The 21435-nt window shown below is 40.1% G+C and overlaps 1 protein-coding gene across 1 annotated transcript; it reads left to right on the forward strand.

Annotated features, from left to right (window-relative positions):
* The first annotated feature begins 2098 nt into the window (after window positions 1-2098).
* Window positions 2099-19840, forward strand: LOC111865263 (pro-resilin). The gene is made up of 3 exons (XM_023853159.2): window positions 2099-2243; window positions 12022-12219; window positions 19129-19840. Exons 1-3 carry the CDS (start codon window positions 2229-2231, stop codon window positions 19516-19518), a joined length of 603 nt encoding a protein of 200 aa, XP_023708927.1. The 5' UTR covers window positions 2099-2228; the 3' UTR covers window positions 19519-19840.
* The last annotated feature ends 1595 nt before the right edge of the window (window positions 19841-21435 follow it).

The raw sequence follows: 21435 nt of genomic DNA on the forward strand, positions 1-21435 counted from the left end.
AGAGCATTAACCACACAATTTGATAAATGGACCTTCTGTAGGTGCGTGTATAAACATCCATTACACGAAGTAGCCTACGAAGCAACTGCATGTATCGATTTATGTTCATATGCATTTCTGCTCATAACTTCATTCTGATATTGACTCTCAACATAGGGTCGCGCCATAGCTCAACCGGTGAGTCGCTGGCTTCCCACCGCTGCGGTCCGGGTTCGCTTCTGAGTCTGGTCAAGTCTGATTTGTGATAGACAAAGTGGCGCTGGGGCGAGTTTTCTCCGAGTACTTTGGTTTCCCTTGCCAATCTTCATTCCACCAAATTTTCCATCATCATAATCACCCGGGACATGTACAATAGGCCAATCATTGGCCGCCGTGACGAGGGGACCCAGCTGGACTCAACCCCCACTAAGAGAATTAAAAAAAAATTAGGTACATTACAGTTTGCTTGTACGTGGCCCATGTGACGACCTTTATTACCGAACCGAATCAATATTTAACAAAGCGTTAATTATAATGCAAATAATAATTTTAGGAGCTGTTTCATATATGTGCAAAAAAGTGATCTTATACATTCTTCTTCTTCTGCTTCCTCTTCTATTCATATTGATTCGTTTCAAATCATTTTCTTAATCTAAGACAGTCGGTAGGACCTCTTGGACTGGGGACCAGCCCGTCGCAAGACCTCTACATAACACAAATACAGAGTAAACGCAGACATTCATGCCTTGAACGGAATTCGAACACACGATCCCAGTGTTCAAGCGGGCGAAGATATTTGATGCCTTAGACCGCTTGGCCACTGTGATCGGTCTCTCGCATATTAAAGGAAGGATATTTTGCAAGTTTTCGAAAACAAAATGACCATGAAAATATTGGACCTGTGACGTATGAAACAAGCTAGAAATTCAGCATATTGCATAAGGGTGAACTCCTCGAGTCATACAGGACAGTGAAGGCTGGGAAGCTTTGGTAGTTTGAACAAGTGCCTATGACGGAAGAGACGAGGGATGCATTGGGGGAGGGGGGTATTAGCTCCTAGGAAATATTAACTTGCCTGAAAACGAGAAGAGATGATAACACTAACATGCATCTTAGAGCAAGAAGTTTCTAGGATGAGTGGGCCTAGCTGAGGGTCGTGTTACACATGCTGAACCCCCTGGTCATAGTACGACGATATTAGATTACATAACACGTGGAGCCCATTCACATTACGTGAAGATGAAATGTTGGCAGGAACTGATGACAATAGGCAGGGCCTATTAATTATGTGTGAAGTTTAGATTCTGTCAAAACTGACAGGCACATAAATGCCTAGTTATATTACGTTAACATAAAATGACTCACAACACTCTCCAGTGTGATTAATAGAAGTTGCAATTAAATTTTTCCTTTTTTCCTTAACATGTTTCGGTCGGATTGACGATGATCGAAAGGACGCAATCAATATTTAGGAAACCACTATGTTGATGGCGTTCTTCTGAAGATGGTCAATCCGACAGAAATATGTTAAGGAAAATGAAAAATTTAAACACAACTTCTATTAATTAATCACACTGGACTGTGTTGCGAGTCATTTCGTGCTATTTCTAGTGTGACGGGCCAGGATGAGCCAAGTCCATATTACGTTAAGTTCAGAGTTTGACAGGAACTGATGAATTACAGCTACAAAATTTGGCAATGGACTGAAAATGTTGAAGGTTATTTTACCCTACATTCTGGTGCGCTGATATAAACATCACGTGAATCACTGCAGATATGTTTACTTACTCGTTGTAAATTACCAGCGATAATCAGTAGAAAATGACATAACGAAGCAACAGAGTAAAATATTGTTTCCTCGTAAACAAGGAACTATAGCGACGGTCGCTAATCTAAGCCAGATTCCTACGTATATCTTCACTAATGAGAAGAGGGGCTAGCCACTGGTGTGAGCGAAACTGTAAGATGCCGTAATGCAATTTAACAAATTAAGTACATCTTAGTCTCTCTACGAGTATTTACACTCTCCGTCTCTTTCTACTCTTTCCTTCCCTCTCTCTTCTTCGTTATGCATCAGAACATTTCTCCTTTTCCCGCCCAAACAATAGGAACAGATCTTTCATGTGTCTCCTCCGAAATGAATATAGCAGTGAAACTTGGACAAGACACGTATGTATAAAAAGAAAAGGAAACTCTCGTTTTAAGTCAGATCACATTTTGGCTTCGCAGGACAACAGAGAAACTCAAGCATGGAGTACAGTAAGGTAGGTCTAAGTATAGCATCACGCTTAACACAGATTACTGAAAAAGAAACACAGACCACAAAACGCATTTTAGAGCAGTAAATGTAACAAAATCTGCTTAAACAGAAGCTGACACTCAGAGTTTATGGTATGCATAACAATATTGCAATTCAAACTTAACGATAATAAGAAACATGTGTCAATGTGTTACTGTATGTTGAAGTTGTGTCTATTCTTGATTAGCCAAGAGAATGAGGACAGTCGTTTGAGACGATATTTTGGAAGAAAAATATCTTCTTGGAATATTGCTTGATTTACCTTATCCTCCACATTAAGACTCTTGGTTACGGCCGCACAAATTCGAAGTATTACGTGATTTTGTTTTTATTTTTAAGCAGCGTCTGTATAAATGAACGTATGTTGCGTTGTGGCCGTGTTTTCGTTTTCTTTTAAACTCCAAAAACCTGTAAATCCACTGCGAAGGTATTCGCTGTCAGAAATCTGTATTAAATATTGTCAAGTTAATACAATTTCGTACACAATCAGTGAAATGTGCTCCCTAATTTTCATGAAACTTCAACAAGTTTAGTATCTTCATGTGAATTTCAGAAAACATAAAACACAATAAACACACTTATTAGTTGTAAAACTTCCGTAATATTCTCTAGTAACAGCGCCAAAGCTACGGATTAAGTCAGGATCAAACTCGGTGTGATGAATCTCTCGTAAATGCTTAAGGCACAAATAGAAGTTGACCGTCCTCTCCGATGTCAATAGTAAGCATTGAGTATAGTGATGTGGAGTAATCTTTGTAAGGTAATTTCGACATCGGTTAAATGTGGTTCATTTTATGGGCCTCTTTAAATAAGGAAATAAATGAAATTATACAGTAATATCTTAAGCTTCCGAAAGACTTGGATTTCATTTTGTATTTACCTGCTTTAACCTAGATTAAATCTGCATTCTACACTCAGAGTGTATATGTATATATTTCGTAACCGTTTGCCTACACGTTCTGCGACAGTGACACTACTTCCCACCTCTCTCTATAACCGTCCCTTCTTCCTTCCGCCTGCGGCTCCGTCTGCATAGTAGTGCAGGGAGTGGGAGTCGAGGGCGATCGGCCCCTCTGCTCCGATGACCACTTTTACGCTGTCCTACCTTGTGTTGCCGCTGCTGAATTTACTAGGTCGTAGCTGGTTTCGATTTTATCCGGCTCCACCGCTTCTTCCTTAAGTTGAGATTATTAGTGGTTGGATTTCAGGACTGGATCCGATAATATGGGGGCCAACAACCAGCTAGAGGCTGTTTACAATCGATAGTAAGTGGTGAAGGGGTGAGCATGTGAAAGCTGATAGTGGGTTTGACTAGCTAGTGGAGATGAGTCTTTCTTCAGGTCTAATACGGGCCAGGCTCGGACAAGTGAGTATGAAACACCTCTGATGAACACAATGCACCCTGGACTTAGGCACTCTGTGAAATAGCTATTGGTCACGTGACTGACTACACACTTAGCGAGTATGGTTCGAGCGGCGAAGGATAGCTTACTTCCTAACGACACTTGGCTGTGTAAATCCTCACAAGCTGATTTAGTTTCGGCTGACTAGCCGCGGGTGTTACACCTCCACTAAAGTGCACTCGATCAGCTCGCCAAATTCCTTTGTGCTGCGCTCTTGTTGATTAAGCTATGAGTCGTTATGAGAGCAAATATTCTGGACTTCTTAGAATTATCTTCTAGCGCGAGTGATGCGGGGTTTGTCTCCGCCAAGTTCAAAAGTTGATAGACGACTAAAATCTTAGACTGAACTCTCTGCCGAGCCAGAGGTCCTAACTGAGTTTTATATGACTACTCTCCTCTTCTCCTAATTTTCCTGATAGGCTGATTAAAATGAGGGGAGTTGCCTTAATTTTGGTTCCGGCCAATGACAGACTATTTTTAAGGGACTTTCGCCCTAAAAGACCAAACGACGAAATTGACAGCGATGCAACTTATGATGGGTCGCTAATGATCTCATGGAACTCCTACATTTGACTTACGGCTGGTAGAAACTGTCACTTCTCGAATTCTCAGAGTGCCTTGCCGCTGTAGTGCTATTTCTACATTTCTAAAGAATCTCAGTGGGGTTTCTTGAAGTATCGCTTTCCTCCCTTTTGGAAAATAACACCAAATGCTTGGACGCAAGGACTAGCAGATGTCCTTGTCCGCGCAAGTTTGGTCTATCTGCTCATCGCCTATTCATTGTTCTTACAGTAGGTCTTAATTACAATTTTATTTCTTCGCAATTTCTTATTATTAAACTCTATTAGCTCCTTAAAAAAGGGGAGGGTGGATTTCGATGGTGCGGTTACAATTTGTTTCGTATGGTTTTCCAAGTAAACAGCGATCGTTTCCCTAAAGAGCATTAACCGGTAGGGTCTTTGCAGGGGAGGAGTAATGTGTTTCCTGTGAGGTACAAACCGGATTAATATATAATATTTAGCATAATTTGAATCTCTAAACAGTTCATTCAGTTTCCTATGCCTATAAACACAAGCATATCTACGAATATAGCTTGTACGTGTATTTCCTGCAGAATCGAAAATTTTGCTTGGAAAACAGTTGCTGGTATCTGTAAAGTACAGCTTTATTTCCTGTAAAACAGATAATAACGTCGAATAATTTCGAAAGCAATCTTCATATAGGAATACAAATTAAATTTTCTCCATCATAAACATTGTTGAAGCTTATACATTTAAATTACATTTCCCACCTGTTAATACAAAAGTGAAAAGAAATCACGGACTGCACCTTTGGAATTTAACAAAATAAGTAATTTATATTGAGGAACACAGTCAGAAACAAAATTCGGAATGTGTAATGTTGGTGTGGGCTTATGTATTGATTGGCTCAATGCAGAATAACCATGAAGTTGTTTTCGTTGGTCGACGATTATAAATAACGCGTACAGATTTCACATGCAAATAAAAAGCACGTTTTGAATCTCAACCCCGGAAGTCCGTTTGCATTTTCTTTCGTCAAAAATTGCCCATCCTTGAAGAAAGTGATATATTCATAGACGTATAGACCTCATATTCTGTAACTTGTGACTGACTGAGTTTTGAATATGGTTTACATCAAATTACAATGAAGAAAGCGTGATTCTTACCATTGTATTGGAAGTTCTTCCAACTTACGGATTCGTGCTACAGGCCCATTCCTCTATTCAGAGGCCTTAAAATTTCAAAAACATATGTTAACTTTAAAAGATGTTAAAAATTCAGAACTATAAGACAAAATCATGTCTTAATAAAACTGGGTGCCTCAGTTCCCTTTTGGAGTCCATATTTACACGCACTCCAACCATTCCGTAATGGTAATAAGTGTAATATGAACGTTGTGAAATATGAGGTTCACATGCCATGATTACAATCTTCAGGGATGAGGCTCCGTGCTATCTGGTGTATGTTCACCGACGTTTCGCAGAAGCCTGCATACCCTCCATCCCATTCTGCGACCCTAGAGAAGCAGACAGTACGTGCCTCTGAAATATTAGTCATATCCACCAGACTACACGGCATCACATCTCAGAACGTTGTAAGATTATAAGATTCTCACAGCAGGAAGTATGAAGATTACTATCGTCTGGGATGTGAAGCCGTATAGTCTGGTAGGTGTTCTCCGAAATTTCGTACGATAGCACAACTTCCATATTCACCCTTGAACTCTGAAGTTTGAGGCAATACATTCCTCCGGAATGACAATAAATATCTACCAGATTACACGGCGTCACGTAATGTAGGACAGTAATCGTCAGTCTCAATACTATTTTCAAACTTTCGTACAAAATAAAATTAAGTTACCCTTGAACTAACAATCTTCATGGAACTGAGTGATTGAAAAACCCACAGTTGTTCAACTATTCAAGAATTTCCTACATAAGAGGAAGATTCATTAATAAGTTTAAAGAACCCTCCACCGGTTCCTACACTGAGCTAGAGAAATCCAGTCCACGTCGCCCATTCCTATTTCTCTAAGATCAATTTTAATATTACTCTCCCAACCATGTCTAGGACTTCCCAGTGGTCTCTTTCTTCTGGTTTTCGAGCCAAACACTGTGTACATTTCTCTTCTCACTACACTCTGTCGTCACGTTGTGGGATCGCTTGTGCTTTTGGCCCACAGATGTGAGTCTCCCACGTTTAGGCGTTGAATTCAATGGAACGCACGTAGCCACGGCAGTCATGTAGAAGTTTCTCTTCAACCACTTCGCTATTGTTAAACAGTTAGAGTTCTCGTCCATACAACTATGTGCGTTGTGCTGGGATGTTCGGTAAGAAGAAACACTGTCCCACGTTTCTCTGTTGACCAGATCGTCTTGTTCTCCATGGGAACAGACCCAGTTTTGTCATATCAAGTTTTCTGGAAACTCCGAATGTAACTTGAACCAACAAGTTCCAGGATGAACTCATGAGAGATTCCTTTATTTCAGATCTTAAGACTATAAAAAAGAGCAAGCAGAATAGGACATAAATAACTAATATTTATGCCTTATAGTGTACAGGCATAGTTTGGATCAAACAGGAAGTTAAACAGAACATGTGGAGTCTGCATAATAAGGACTACCCCAATCTTTGCTCCTGATGTAATATTATTGGGACGTTGAAACCTAGGAAGGTGAGATGGGCAGGACATGTAGCTAGCAGAGAGGCAATGAAAAATCCAAACGAATATTTAGCGGATAGTTGACGTTAAGGGACAACTTAGACAAAGGGTTGCAAGGGGAGATTGTAGTGGAATGGATCTTGAAGGAAGTGTGTGAGCCGGATCCACCTTTCTCTGTGTGTGATCCAATGACGAGCGTTTCTGATCGATTTCTCCACAATCACAGTACTTCCCCGTACTACGTATAAAAACTCCGTGGCCTATAGTCCACAAGCGAACTATACCTACCGAGTGACTGCCGCTTGTCGGCGGAGTTAGTGCCAACTTTTGAGGATAGGGGGTGACACGTAGTCAGCGCAACGGATCCTCACGGCCGTTAATTTCGGTTTTCTAGACCGAAGCCGCCATTTCCTTGAAATAGTTACTCAATTATTCTCACGAGGCTGAATGGACCCCGTTCCAGACCCACTACTTCTCAGAAAATCTGGTAATGCTGGGAATCAAACTCGGGACCTCTGGATGTGTAACCAGGAACCCTGACCACTACACCACAGAGGCGGTCCCGTATTACGTATATGATAAAATATTCATCTGGATAAGCAATATGGATGGTGCATCCCATACTACCCCCATATCAAATCCGTCAACTAGGAAGGAGTTTACTAAGTAATTACCTCACTTCATTACAAAAATGGGGCAGTAGGGTTTCCGGATTTTCTGCATGCGTTGATATGCTGTTAAACGCATAGACCTTGAAATTCGTCCCTGCCGATACAAATATAAAGTTTTAAATCGACTCAGTTTTCGCGTTCTACAATGCATAACTAAACTAACTAACTAGGTCGCCTAGTAATTCCTGTCTTTCATGAAAAGTTCTGCCTTCTGCCTAGACGAAGATGGGAGTCTAATATCATAATGTATCTTAGGGAGGGAGGATGGGGCGGTATGAATGGATTGAGCTGGTTCAGGATAGGGGCCAGTGGAGAGCTCTTGTTAGCAGGACAATAAACTTTTGCTTCCCATAAAGTTTTGGGACATTCTTGAGCAGCTGTACGGTTGGAGGCTTTCAAGAAGGGGCAAGATCTATACAGTTAGTTCAGTTAGTTAGTCACATATAGAGTTGTCTTTTTTTTTAAATAGCAGCGGCTTAATTAGTCTAAAAATTTAGGGCATATTATGAAACCCAAATGTTCATTTGCCCTGTTCACAAGAACTCCCCACTGGTCCCTATCCTGAGCCACATGAAAGTACTATATTGATAATTGTTTAAAAATACTATGGATAACAGTGAGTGTCATGCATTTTATCTCGTGTAGCGTAGTCTATAAGAATTCTATTATAAGACATATTAGAAGAGAAATGCATGAAGTTCGATGCGTGCTGCATACAATATAGGCATTAGGGTTACGCTGAAGTAATGTTAATCAAAGCGTAACTAGTCCTACAACTTTAATTGCTATGGGTCCCAACCCAAACATAATCATAAGAATCAATTCGCTATTTCTGTAGATGAAACATTATAACGGAAAAAAGACATATATAACAAGTAAAGTCCACAAAGCTTTCTGGGACAGAGTTCCGCTGCTCTTTAACGAAACACAGAATGAAGAGATTAAACTCATTTTGTACAGATAAAGTTATGTTAAAGCTGACAACTCCTGGTAGATGCTCGTAAGCAACGAATTTCTGCAGTTCTACACATTTATGTCCGTAAGCATTTCGATAATTTGTTGCATATTATAAACAAACATTAAGTTTCTTTTCTTAGATTTGGGTAAGGGAAAAATTGTGTATCACGTGCAGCATTGTTCCGTAAACAACCTTCGCTCGTGGAATGGAGTTGCGTGTTAAGAAGAAATGTACATCTACGCCACGTGTTCAAGTTTAAGGTTAAGACGCAGCTGAAAGATAGCGTGTTTCCTGCACACTATGACAATATTGCAACATGCCTTGCGCAATTTAACTCTGTGTTCTGCAACTAACTAAATTAAGTTCATCCTGCCGCATTAAGTGCGCCTCGTGCGACAAGGGCATGGCGCGCCCTCAGGTTGCGTATTGAGAAGACGCCCCATAGATGCGTAGGGTAGCTGCGAATATATTGGACAAGCAGTCGCGGACAGCCGACAATTTGTGGTACTCCATTTTTGTGGTTGGGCGTGGGGTTACACAACTCCACACTATAAAAAAAATAAGCTTGTTATGAAATTTCACAAAAGGCCTACGGTTTGGACGATTTTTTTGGGATAAGCGATCTAAGCTAAAGGAAATGGATGTGAGATTTGATACGTGGAATATGAGAAGTGTGTATAGAATAGATTCGTTCATGACAGTTGCGAAAGAAATATCAACATATAAGTTAGATTTAGTGGAACTGAATTGAGGGCGTTTGAGAAGAGGGTATTAAGGAGAACATCTAGACCGAAGAGAGATGAAGTGACATGACGTTGGAGGAAACTACCATACATAATGAGGAGCTTCATAGCTTGTACTCTTCTCAAAGTATAATTAGAATCATCAAGTCAAGGTGGATAAGATGAGTAGGGCATGTAACACGAATGGGGAGAAGAGGAATGCATTTACGGTTTTGGTGGGAAAGCCAGAAAGAAAGAGACCACTAGGAAGACAAGACGTGGGTAAATAATATTAAAATATATATTAGACAGATTAGGATGAGGTGGTGCAGGTTGGATTATTCTGACTCAGGATAGGGACTAGTGAATTATTTTTGTGATCACGGTAATGAACCTTTGGGTTCCATAAAACATTGGGAAGTTCTTGAGCAGCTGTACAACTTGCGGCTTCTCTAGAAGTGTTAATTTCGATGGAGTCAAATTCACCCCGAGATAGAACGGTACGCTTCAACAGCAAAAGACCAGTGTTATCACAAAGAGTTGTCAGTTCTTACTCGTTTAACGTGGACTGTGAATTAAACTTGAAAATACTTTCAACTAATTATGCCTCCTCCTAGGGATCATAACACATTAACAAATGCTTTCGTTAACTGAGCCTAACTAATTCCAATGTGACGTGAAAACTATAATTCGTATAAAGGAAATGCATCATAGCATTAATTAACTCGCTTCCGTGATTTGTCTGTCTATTCATTTTAGGTTTCAGCTCTTATTTCTCCGATAGATTGTTGAAGGGCATGACACATCACATAAATAATGACTTTATTCATAATATTAGTTCACAGAATTTATATTTATATCATTTCAAAATGTGGCACTTCTGTTACAAGTTCTCTTAATCACACTTACATCAGGGCTATCGCTGATTTACACATTTTCCAGTTCACCGTTACACAGCCACTAGAATTCTCCGTCTTCTCTAGTCGTCTCCTGACAACAGATCTGAACAGAGAAACTATAACTTCAAATCACTATGAAGTCTTCTTGCCATTTCTTGTCCATTCACTCCGGAACCTCGGAACTCAACTAAAAACTATTCTTAACTGCAAGCGGATTCGTGCTATAGAGGCACGGACAAAAGCAGAAAACACAGTTATACTCTTGCGTAACGCAGATTACACAGAAAACACGTCACGAGATAGCTAAAGCACTTTTGGAATGTGAAGTCATTGCGCCTGCGCGGAAATGTGTTTACCGAGCCGTTGCCTAGAAGGGGGTTGCATAAACCCGTTGTTCTATTGTTGCTATCGTGTATTACTTAGAAACGGCTTTTCTGTGGCTCAACAGTTTTTCTTTTCGCGTAGCAAATGTGCCACAGTATTAGGTGTGAATCGTACTTCTTGTTTCTATGTGTGAAACTTGATCAGTCACATTAATGGAAGGACAGAGATAAAGCTTGCTCAAGAAGATGGTGCTTAGGAGAACATTAGGGAGTAAGAGGGAGAGTGAAGCAAGGATGGAGGAAGCTGCATAGTAAGGTGCTTCACAGTTGCTATTCTGCTTGAAGTGTTATTAGAATGATATGCTCCAAACATGAAATATGCCTACTCATGAGACAAAAGAAACAACACAGTTTTAAAACCTGAAAATAAATTATCACATAGATGGGAGGGAAATATTACACTGGATCTTCGAGAAATATGGTGCAAGGATTTAAGTTAGAATCATCTGGCGTATTGTTTGAGAGCAGGAGCGGACACTTGGGAATGCAGTTACAGGATAGCAATTTCTTAACTAGCTGAGTAACTATTAGTTTCTAAAGAAGAAATCTGCTATATGGAATTAGTATTAACCAATATGGAATCGTAAGTTTATTTCACTGTGGAAGTTCAACAAAGGACGCAATTTAAAACGAAATTCAAGAAAATATACTATAGGACATTTCCTTTCATTTAAATTCAAGGAATAAATATGCTTTGCAGCCAAATGCGTGGAGTCTTGATCATCGTGTAAGCACAGTGTCCTTGGTGTAGCTACTCTTGATAATATCGGTTAACTTTGGAGCTCAGCTTTCCACCCTCTGCTCTTTCTTGTCTCACTCACATCTCATGCTCTCGGAACGTCGGAATTGAATGAGTTTCCGGATAGGCCGTAATGTTCTCGACACTTCGTCTTATCTCAGCGTTCTAGCAGAACACTAAACGCAGGAAGCTGCTTGCAAGGAGAGCCGAGAAAGATTCAACTGCATTTCTCAGACAACCAAGTGATTATTAGCACTAACTTCGAAGTATGAATGTTCTGTCAGTTAAAAATATTCTTTATAAAGCAGTGATTACTATGTGTGTCACCTATTCTAATTTCCGGTGCCACATCATTTATTCATAGAGCGATCGCGTTTACAGGATATACAATTATATTAACATTTTGAACATTATCCACTGTCCAGCTTTTATTTCAAACAACGTTTCGGATACCGGATTCTGCCTCTGTCCTCAGATAAATATGGTACTCAGTTGAACTCAATAAATAGGACTAGTCGATTAGCCACTCAACACGAAGGTTCGCTACCGTGCGCACAAGAGCTCTCTACGGGTCCCTAATCTGAACCGGATTAATTCAGTCCATATCACCACATCCTATTTCTCTAAGACAAATTTTACAACCACTTTCTTATATAATGTATTCATGTGTGTGAATTTGTGACGTGCAATATATTTCGGAGAAGGGAAACAAGTTACTATCGGGCAGTAAATTTGTTTCTCTCATTTCCTAAGCATCTGTCCTCTTTTGAGTGTCTTTGTGTCAGGTTATGGGTGCTTTCCTTTTGGTGGCAGCTGTCCGAGGAGGCCATCTGGATCAATCAGGAGGGTACGGTGTTCCAACAGGATCATCTTACGGCCCGCCCGTTGTAGGTGCTCCATATGGCGGCGGCGGTTACAGCGGGGGGTCTACATATACTGGGGCAGGTTACAGCTCGAGTGGACATGGAGGCTATTATGATCAGGTAATCAGGTATTCCTAAGCGTACCAGCTCACTTCAGAGCTTCTACTGTCTCACATTTGACGTTCAGCCATCCTATAAACGTGTCGATCTATTCAATGGGAACTCTTGAACGCTGGTAAAACAGTTGAAGCATAAGTTGAGATTAAGAATTCGCGAATGTTCACTCCCTCACACGTATTCAAGGTTTGGTACATTCTTTATCACTTACATGTACAACGGTATGGTAGCCGGAAAGCGCAGTTGGTACAGCAAAGGGCTAGGACTGCACAATGAGGGTTTGAATCCTGATAAGGGCAAGGAATTATTTTTCTCTGCTCTACAGCGCCCAGCCCGGCTCTGGAGCCCAGCCAACTTCCTATCCAGTGCGTTCTGAAGGCAATTTATCTGGAGTTAAAGCGGCCGAGTTATGAAGCCGACCACTCTCTTTCATCTAGCGCCAAGGTCAAGAATGGTGCAATACATCCACTCTCCCTTTCGTCCTCAGTGCTTTAAAATGTAAAGCTATCCCTGTATCAGGCTGTGGAGGCCCATAGGATTGTGAGACGTTGAGGCTCCCACATTTTCTAGACAATTGGTTCACAGACATCAGTGAAGTTCTCAGACTTACGCGCCGGCAGCCCTTTACCTTCAGGAAGATTCATTGTACTCATTTATGTTAGATGCTGAGTCGACCACAGGTCCACAGTGCAACTGGAAGTGTTGGATCAATTGAAAAAATCTAATAAACTCGTCGGGAATCGAACCTGCGATCTTCCGGCTCGTAACATAGTGCCTCAGCCAACTACACTACCGCATTCCGTCCGTCCTCAGTGCTTAATGATCACTTGATTAAGCAGAGGGATAACTTTGCATTTTAGAGCAGGAGAGTATTAGTGGCATGGTTACAATAATAAATTTCACGAAAATCACTGTTTGTTTTGTTCTTTTGGACTTATTTATGACGTTGCCAGTAGCTCAGATCATGCAGTGTGGAATGATACTTACTTACTTACTTACTTACTCATGGCGCTGAGCCCTTCTTGAGGAGCCGCCAATTCTGCAGCTACTCAAGAATTTCCCAGCATTTTATGGAACCCGAAGGTTCATCACCGTGTTCACAAGAGCCCTCCACTGGTCCTATCCTGAGCCAGATCTATCCAATCCATACCATCCCATCGAGGAATGATACTATGACTGGTAAATAATGACTTGCAAAGAAATTCGAAGAAGGGTCCGAGTTCTAATTTGGGGTACCGTATTATCCCAGTATCTTCCAGATGGGACTGGGAAACTCCCATTCAGAATGGCCGGTCTCAGGTTCGAGTAAAAGTGACCAATTGACATCCACAATATTGATGTCTGTAGTTGGATCAAGGGTTGCTGCATGATAATAAAGTTGAAAATTAAATATAAAAATTAAACCAAGTATCAATTTATGTATCGAACTTTGTTAATTAGAATAATGCGAAGGCATGCTGACCATTTATTAACAACACTACACAAAACTTTCTGGCAAGAACATCCTTGTAAATGTATCAGTACTACAACAGAGACTTGCAAAACGACGTGACCCTCAAGTGTCAATGTTAAGCACAGCCCCTACTCGCATATGAAAGTGCAGTACTTGAAAACACTAAATACAAACACCTTCTGCATCACATGCACTTGTCTGTCAATCAAAATTAGCATTATATAATCTCATTCTCAGCAGCCGACAGATATTGATTCCGAATATGAAATCCACGTTAGAATACATTTCCATTAATAATAATTACAGATCATTTTAAAATTAAATGTGAGGTTAGAAAAATAAATTCCGAAATCTGAACTCCAGAGTAATGACGCATTATTTGGTAAATACCTAAAAAAACTTGCTGTATTTCGTAACTTGGGACCAGTGCTATAACTGTGATGTACATTACAAGTTTAAATGAAATCGCTGCGCAAGCTCAACTGATATATTCAGTGCATTTGCTTAAACAAAGTTGGAACTTACGATTCTGGCCACGGCACATCTGAGACAGTGCTTTATAAACAATTCCAAAGAATACCGTCCTATGTTTCCAGTGAACTATCATAATGCCAGTACATGACCTTCACGTCAAGCTCGACAGTGAAATAGAAAGTACTGCTCACGTCACCGGGCGGATGATATATATACATACAGGATAGTCGAGTGTTGAGTAGAATATTAACATTATCAGGCCTTAATTAGCCTTCTACACATTATTCATTTATAATATATCAGTTATAATCAATTAATGTGCTTATTTTTCAAATGACGACATGTTTCGTTCAAAAATTTATTAACCTTTACAAATAAAGAAAGAGATTAATTAATTGCATAGAGTAATTCCTTTGCACTCGTCAAATCCATTTGCAATGTGTTATTACATGTCATGTCTATAGTACACAAGATAAAATATATAATTATGTCTATTAATTTAAATGTATTAGGGTATTGTAGGTTGTAACTTAAAAATGTGTTAACGTGGGGTTTATTCGTAACAAGATTTTATATTATGACTGGTTCTTTGTAATATTAGTTTATAAATCATTTGTAATTCAAAGCCAATGATAACAGCTTCATTCTTTATATGCTTATATCTCGATTTATTTTATTTAGTACAAAAGACAAAGTTGCACAAAGTAGGCCTACGACAAAGTTTATACTTACTCCTTTAGAAATGAGATAAAATATTTTCAGTTTATTTTTTTTAATTATGAGTTTCAGAATTTATTGCATACGACTCTTACAAAGATTTTGCAATGAATGACGTGTAAATCAAGTCCACCTCTCAGTACAAGAGATAAAACGCTACGAGTACATAGAAGCATTTTCCGCGTAGATACGTACAAATGCACTCGTAAACAAGCATTTACGTACATAGAATTACTGGGTTTTGGACTTTCCGATTGTCCGGAATTGTAGATAATAGAGGACACGACGTTTCAGAAACTGGATCTGTTTCCATCTTCAGGTGAGAAAGGAAGACACCTACTTAGTTGGGCCCCTTAGAAAGAGCTAATCTCAATCACAAGGGGTCCAACTAAGTAGGTGTCTCCCTTTCTCACCTGAAAACAGTAACAGATCAAGTTTCCGAAACGTCGTGTCTTGTATTACCTAGGATTCCGGACGATGGAAAAAGTCCCAAAACCCAGTAATTCTGGGTGTCATCCACCATCGTCAGGACCCTTTAGAAGAATTTAAATGTTGTGTATAACATGCCAACACTCACAATACTGAAGATTACTACTCTCCTAACGCCGTGAAAATGAAAAGGCAGTACTCTTCATAGTCACTGCTGTTAGAACCTCAAATGCAGCACACAAAATGTTGATTTTCTAAGCTATAATAGCCACTAATCACAGTGATATAAATTGAGACACAACATAAACAGAGTAGCTTGTAAAACTGCTTGATGCACGTACTTCTATGGCTAAAAGGTCATGTTTTCAGAACGTCTTAGAGCATGGTAGATTCACTAGAGTCTTATAGTCTGGTTTCCGCTTTAAAGCATACTGGTTACTATACGCCACACACATTGACATTAGGATAACTCCGCTTTCTTCCCGCCGTGTGAACATGTCTTTTTGACGTTTCTCACAATAGAAGCAGTGATTATTTCCCTAAAGAGTTTGAATTGGCTGGTCTTTACAATGGAGATATAGTGTGATTACTCTGAGGTAGGAACTAAATTTTTAAACAGTATTTACGAGTACAGCCGATGACAGCCTTCGCGTGGCATAAGGCATGAACGGCCTTCGCCCGCTCGAACACTAGAATCGTGGGTTCGAATCTCACTCAAGGCATGGATGTCTGTGTGAGTTTATTATGTGTTTGTGTGTGTTGTTCTGTGTGTAGGTAGCGGCCTTGCGACTGGCTGATCCCTCGTCCAGGGAGTCATGCCGAATGTGTATGGAATAAGACATTTAGCGGCCAGGTCCAAAAGGGCTCTAGATCCATGGAGAGATTTAGAAGTAGAGGAACTTCATATTTCAAATGAATTTTCTGACTGTTAAAGCCAAGGGAAGCTACTCATGTCAGACCCAGTACAAATACCTTACGGCAGTTGTACTAACAACTGCAGCTACTCTCTAGATAAATCCAGATTTCTTCTTCTTCATGCTTCCAAGAATGAGTGTTGTACTTCTCTCTTGTATATAAATTTAATTTTAAATTGATGAAAATATGGGGCCACCCTTTTAAGCATAATGAGAACTTATTAAATAATATTTAGAATTCGATTGCGCGTATTGTTTTGAATAGCATCGCAAATCTTCGCATTGAGCAAGATGAAAGGGGAATATTTCATCCTCTAATAAATGTGCATTTCTGTCAGAGTACTGACTCTTAAACACAGGAAATATAAAGGTAAAAATATCCTTGTGTTTAATGAAGACACATAGAAGTGTGGACGTATAACTGCACCAGTCCTAACCTCGGCACTGCATTGAGTTAAATGATTATTTTCACACGACAGTAGATTCAGTACATTATCACAAATTCAACAGCTACCCTTAGAGATGCGCAAGTGATGAGTACACGTATGGTCAAAATTAGTACGGTCTCACAGGTAAAACATATCTGATAGTGGAGTGTTTCGATTCCTGAAAATTGTGGGACTCGAATTTTGTAAAATGAATTATTCCGCAACACAGAGCAAAATATAATATTTCTGGCATGAATTAACTCACTGGTAGTCACATATACATAAATAATTCTTACGTTTATCTATTTTTATATACAAAGTTGAATTTAGGTGTTCAGTTCTAATATTTTGTATTAGAGAAGAAACGTGTTTGATATTTGGCTCGGAAATCGGCAGCTATTGTGGACGATGTTTTTTCGGGGAATACTCAATCCATCAATGTAAATGCTGGGATAATAACATATATAATGAACACTGTCTGCAAAATTTTTTTGCAATTCGACGCCCAAAGTCATACTTCAATTCGACCCGAGCTATTTCAAACAATTCGGGGAAACTCTCTGAATCAAAAAATTTTTGCTGTGAAACTTATTTTATTGTGGTCGATATTCCTAGTCACGTCCGTATGAATTTTGTAAGAGCAAAAAGTTGATTGAAACTGGTTTGAAAGTCAGAGAGAACTGGTGGTCACGGATGCGTGAACTTCTTCCAGTATTATGTGATATGTTGCCATCAGAGTGTACCAGTTCGGTCATACAGGATTACTATAAAAGATTCATTCCATTTCAAAACACTACATTGGTCGCCCCGTGCTTTTCCGTTTACACAGACAATCCGTATCCTTAAACTGCCGATACTACCACAGAGTGCTCTGTTTACATGGTGGTTCTTTTCTATGATCTGCTCTGCATGCACGCTGCACTGCAATAACAGACGAACATCGCGCATAATCCAGCACACAGAAACTCTGTTCCAGCTTCGTCACCATTTTGTGAGGCACTGCATTCATGCTGCCAATTGGTGTATGACGATGCAAACTTCATGAGTTTGCGGTTCCTTTCATGTATCAATCATATTTGTATGTGCAATACTTTGGAAAATTTAGTGTTTTGAAAAGGAATGAATCGTTCGTAGTAACTCTGTATTGTGGCGTCCACTTTCCTACTCTTGTTTAATCCACCTAAATTCAAGCTATACCAGTTCCGCTACGTTATAAATCTGCACTTTTAAGCACTTCGCAGTGTGAGTAACCTTCTACGCATCAAGCCTACAATTTTTACTTTTGTCGCAGTTCCCGTCACACCAGTCCGCCTGCACTTGTCTTCTGTTCTTTCAGGACAAGTTCCGTCAACTATGTTGCACACAAGCAGTTAGTCTGTACTTTCTGCTCTTCTCAATGTCCGTGTAGTAAATTCCTGCTATGCAATAAGCCTGCACTTTCTACTACAAGTTCAGTCCAAATCATGCTAATTATGATAACCTGTTAAGCCGGATATCGTTTGCGCGCGGCAATGTTCGTTGCTTTGCCTCGCAAAGTCTGTACCATATTGCTGTGCTCGGCAGAACGAACATTGCCCCGCGCGAACTTGGAGCGTGTCGAGCCAAATCGGAGCCGTTCTTTGTCCCGCGGCAAAGGGATTTCAGTGCGCTGTGCTCTTTCGGTTGAGACGGTCTTGTAGCTTTCCGGTATTTCTTTCGCGGCAAAATGGAGAATGAAAAGCGTCTACCTCTCTTACAACTTATAAATCTAAAGAGGTACTGTAGAATTCAAAAAGTGCTAATTACCGTAATAAGTTATACGCGAGGGCGCATGGAAGGACATAGATGTCGAAATGAAAATGCCAGTTCAGGATTTAAAGAAGAAAATGACAACTTTATTGGCTTCACACAGAAGAGAACAGTACCGAATTAAGAAGTCTCACATAACTGGTTCTGGTACGAATATATTTATTAAATTGCTAGTCTACCACTGGTATTATCTGTAATTATGCTGATACGTACATTAATAATATATTTTCTTCGCTAATGTTGAACATTAACATAAAGGCAGCCGCTGCACGTGCAGTGTTCATGGTGATCTCGCGAGAAGTGTGGAACAGCGTCGATCAACAGCCCCACGCGTCTGTCGCGCTTCGATGCTGGACAGGAGCACGGTAAACAAAAGAACGAATTTTCCGCCCACGAACAGCTGCGCGCGGTAGCCTCGCGCAATCGATACCCAGCCTTAGGCTGCATTTTCTGATCTTGTTTCAGCCCATTGTGCATGTTCACCTACTCTACAAGCTTGCAGTTTCCACTCCTCTTGTGAAACACAGTAGATCACTGTAGGTCGCAGTGCAAGGGCCGAGAAGGCCCACCCCTTGTACATTCACTCATTATTCCACTACTCTTTCAATACAATTTACATTAATTCTGGTAAGATGTTCTACACTTGTTTCAACCCGAATTTTACTACATCTAATACTCTATAAAACTGTACTTTTTACTCCTGTTCCAGCCTAAGTCTTACAAGTTCGGATACGCAGTACGAGACTATGCATCAGGTAATGATTACAACAGACATGAGACCAGTGACGGAAACACGATCCAAGGAGAATACCGCGTCCAACTTCCGGACGGACGCACACAAATCGTCACGTACATCGCTGACTGGAAGAATGGCTACCGCGCCCACGTCAGATATGAAGGCGAAGCTCATTACCCCACCGGAAGTTCGTACAACCCTTCTTCTCACTATGGAGCACCGTCACCCCACTACAGCGGTGGCTCCAGTTATGGAGCTCACGGAGGATCGAACACTGGATATGGAAGTTATTCCACTGGGTATGACGCAGGCCCTTCTTATGGCAGTTCATCTTCTTACACACCTTCTGGATATGGCAAATAATTCTTCTTCCTTGCATCATCCTCTACGCTCATGACAATCGCATTAGTTTCAGCACCTCCATGAAGCGGAAAGATTCCTTCTCTGTCACGGACTTCTCTGTGTGCGCACAGTGAGTGTGAATGCTGCGTCACATGCACCAATGTACGTGCGCGATATTTCATGGTTACTACATCCCATCACTCCCTTCAGCAGAAATGTGGCGCTCACATATATAAACTCTTATCTGCACTGTGCCTATACAATGTTCCATAGAATGTATTTTCATGTTAAACTGAATGAAGTAATTTGTAAAAAATATCATACATAAATCCTTTAACCCGAATGTTTTTCTCGTAATATAAAAACGTTTACCAAAGACAAGACAATTCCTGCCTAACTCAATTTAGCACGTACCGCTTGAGAAGCTTATAGTTATTGAGCGAGTCAGAAATTCTCACAGTTCATCAATGTTTTCACAAGATACCACCGCTGCTCTTTACATAAAAACAGGTCTATCTGCTCCACATTCTGCCATCCTATTTCCTTGAGAGTCATTTTAATATTATCCTCCCACTTACGTCTAGGAATTCCTAGTGGCCTCTTTTCTTCGTCTTTTCTATAAAGGATTCTCTTCCATCCGCGTTACATGTCCTACCCTCTCATCTTTCTTGGTAGGATCGTTATAGCAATATTCAGCGAGAATTATAAATTATGAAGAATTGTAAATAAAGAATATTCTTATAGGAACAAAAAAATTGGAAATTAATACAAATACTCCAGAGGAATTGAATTATTTCCGAAAAGGAACCATAAGATCACTTCAATATTTGGTACCCTGAGCCATGACGGTGTGTAATCTGGTATGTGGGTATCCGCCTTCCTTACTGACAACTGTCACAATCCAGAAGAGGACACAAACTCGCCATAGTAAAACCTCAACTCTAACACAGAATAACACTCGTTGAACTGTCGCCCAGAATAGTAGGTACAGGTGTAATCATTGTGTCTAAATTGTCTTAATCATCTTCTTCGACATCATTAGCAGCAGAAGTATTGTACTTATTTCCATGACGTATACTTGAGGAGGTGAAAGTTCCTGAGGGGCTCAAAATATTTTCCCGGCTCCTATAGAGCGCAAAGTTTATTACAGTGTTTAAGAGATCTACCAATGGTACCTATCGCAATTCCAGCCCACAGTAGCAGGCAGTTATTATTTCAGAACCTTAGTAATATTTCTCTTCTATCAACGACTTCCTTTAAGTCTTTCATATTATACTTTTGGCCAATTTCTCACTATTTCCGTGCGTGGTAAATATTCTGCCCAATTTAACATCTTCCATTTGATCACCTAGAACGGAATTCTGAGCACGTAATTTCCTTTTGCACAGATTCCTAGTCTTACAGTTGTATTAATATCACTTTGTTATTTCTTTTTATTTTTGTGAAGAACATATTTTATAGTAAGTAGGTCTCCACATCCCACATTAAATTTGCCCATTATTGCCTTAAATTGTTGCGCTGCCGCCATAGAAGACGAATTTGTATGTTCATAACAACAGATATTACATTCCTCGTTACAACAATTTGTTAGGCATCTCTATCAAATCCAAAACGAAAAAAAAAAAATCTTAGCATGAAAGCCAAGTTTCAATTTTACACTCCTCAAAATATTTATTTCACAAATATTTCATATCTGAGTTTCTCACAGCGGTGACTTGCCTCCTTGTTGCTGCATTCTTGCTTCAGTTACTCTTCGACACTGAAGACGGAGGCAGTACTTTCCTCCGAATCGTCCGTGGGCTTTCACCAATCTACACAGACTCACAACCCAGAGCACGGTGATGAGACTTCGGATGTGCTACGTGTAGGGGAACATCACAATAACCTAAACGACTACCATTGTTCCATGGAGCTGATACTCCATTGTGGAAAGCTGAT

Source organism: Cryptotermes secundus, unplaced genomic scaffold, assembly GCF_002891405.2.
Source record: "Cryptotermes secundus unplaced genomic scaffold, Csec_1.0 scaffold1058, whole genome shotgun sequence".
Taxonomy (NCBI): domain Eukaryota; kingdom Metazoa; phylum Arthropoda; class Insecta; order Blattodea; family Kalotermitidae; genus Cryptotermes; species Cryptotermes secundus.

Coding starts and splice junctions, on each gene's coding strand:
- LOC111865263 (XM_023853159.2), top strand. Junction 12,220..19,128: donor ATGGAGGCTATTATGATCAG/GTAATCAGGTAT, acceptor CTCCTGTTCCAG/CCTAAGTCTTACAAGTTCGG.